A 2,089-nucleotide genomic window follows, 5' to 3' on the forward strand; every position below is an offset into this window, starting at 1 on the left:
ACCCACTCCAATATTCTTGCCTGGAAAATTCCACAGACAAAGAAGTTTGGTGGGCTACAGTCCATGGGATCACAAAGAGTGGTACACAGCTGAGCTACTGAACACTCCCACTCACTTTGAGATTAGCAGGCAAAACTTGACCAAGTTCTTTAGAACCAGTTCACAGCAGCCCCTACTCCTGGCTTTGGCCAGTGCCTAAAGTCACACTCCACTCATTTTCAGGTACATCTATCACAGCTCCCAGTGGATGATAGCTGGGAATACAGACCACTCATGCATCACTCCCAGGGTCTATATTCACCCAGACTCACCTTGTTCAGGAGAGACATGGATGCGCCAGATCATCAGCTTTGATCGTGTGAAACTCACTAACAATGAGATGGACGACAAAGGTCATGTAAGTGTGCACAATCCTTTGTCCCAAGGAGAAGAGGAAGATGCCAAGGCGTCAGCTGGAGGTTCACCTTGGAAAGGCCAAGAAGGTGTCCCCCAGGTGTGCTAGTTGTGGTCTTCAGGAACTGTCCAAGTTCTGGGCCAGTGACCAAAGTAGCTCTTGTGACTTTTGTTTGGCATCTGAGAATGCTGGGGGTTGGAGATGGTGAATAAGAGAAGTTTGAGGGCTGAATGTGACTTGTTTAAACCAGGATGTCTGGTTGTGAGAGTGAAAGGGAACTCTTACCTGAGCAATCTGGCACTTTAGCTTTCCTGGCAATCACTGTGGGCTCTTCCCCTGAGGTGCACCTTCTATGTTTCATGGTATGGTGGAAGTCTTCTCCACAACCCACCTGCATGGAAGGCCTTTCAGCTCACATAGACCTTGAACCTTCTTCCCAGGTGCACATCACCTCTGGCCTGCCTGACCTGACACTGTGCTAGCCACAAAAGGAAGAAGGATTCTTCTTGGTTTAGGAGGTAGGGAGGGTCAAATAGTTTCCCATCAGTTAAATAAGCCCAGGGAACTTATGGCAGGCAGTTGGATCTCAATGACACTTGGGAACATTACATGCTCACCCACATTTGGAAGCAGGAAAAGACCTCAACTTGAAATGGAACCACTGCTTACTGGTGCCACTGTGGTGTCCATTTCCTGAAATCCCTTATACCTGAGAACCTCTGTCTAGTGCCAAATGGCACAGAAAAGTGGGGTTAGCCTAGGCTTTCTGGTTTAGCTTCACTTTTGTGTGGGAAGTTTCAGGGTGCTGATGAGAGGGGACCAGTGTAGGGGAGGGGAAGCCAATTACTAGGCAGAATTTGATTATTTCTCCTCCAGATCATTCTGCAGTCCATGCACAAGTACAAGCCCCGTGTGCACGTGATGAAGCAAGACAGCAGGGTTGACATGTCCCGGATTCAGTCTCTGCCTGCTGTAGGGGTTAAAACATTCTCCTTTAAAGAAACTGAATTCACCACGGTGACAGCTTACCAAAACCAGCAGGTAAAGCCAACTAGGTCCCAGGCAAGCAGGAATGGCTCTGGAGAAGCTTTAGGGACAGAGTGAAGTTGTACTATATGGATTCAATTTTCCACAATTAAAAAGAAATCCATTAAAAAGAATCTATAGTCTTATTGCTAGTAATCAAGGCAAGTTTGATTATGAGTTTTGTGGATCTTGTGTTAAAGAAGAGCAGGACAAAGAATGCCAGGAGAGAAAGGTGATAAACATTCCAAATTTGACTTAGCAATATGCTTAATGTTTATTTAACACGCTATATTACACTTTGGAAGGTTTTGCTGTTGTTGTAACCATTAAAAGCAACAACAACAATGGCAGTGTTTTCTACTGAGGTCACTGACTTTATCTTTCTTTTTCTTCTGAATCCTTAGATAACCAAACTGAAAATAGACAGGAATCCTTTTGCTAAAGGATTTAGAGATCCTGGAAGAAACAGGTAAGCAATATAACAGTCACATCTAATATTTATATAGCCCTTTTCACAAGTACTACAGCTAAAGAAACTGTGGCTCAGAAGCCCAGAGTCCCTGCATTTTGTAACTAGTAGGTAGTAAGAAAGAAACCTAGATACTTTATCTCTAAAATCTTGCCTCCTCCCAACCCCCCCAACCCACTTTTAAGGTATTATTTATTCTA

General features: G+C 44.5%; 1 protein-coding gene across 1 annotated transcript in view; it reads left to right on the top strand.

The window, feature by feature from the left end:
• Positions 1-222: 222 nt before the first annotated feature.
• Positions 223-2,089, top strand: part of TBX22 (T-box 22) — a gene marked incomplete at its 5' end in the record, with an annotated part of 5,793 nt that continues 3,926 nt past the window's right edge. Inside the window, 3 exons of the mRNA XM_010857733.1 lie at positions 223-397; positions 1,271-1,435; positions 1,825-1,889. Coding sequence (XP_010856035.1) covers positions 223-397; positions 1,271-1,435; positions 1,825-1,889 — 405 coding nt within the window. The remainder of the gene's footprint in view (positions 398-1,270; positions 1,436-1,824; positions 1,890-2,089) is intronic.

Source organism: Bison bison, unplaced genomic scaffold (genome assembly GCF_000754665.1).
Source record: "Bison bison bison isolate TAMUID 2011002044 unplaced genomic scaffold, Bison_UMD1.0 scf7180017854945, whole genome shotgun sequence".
Lineage (NCBI taxonomy): Eukaryota > Metazoa > Chordata > Mammalia > Artiodactyla > Bovidae > Bison > Bison bison.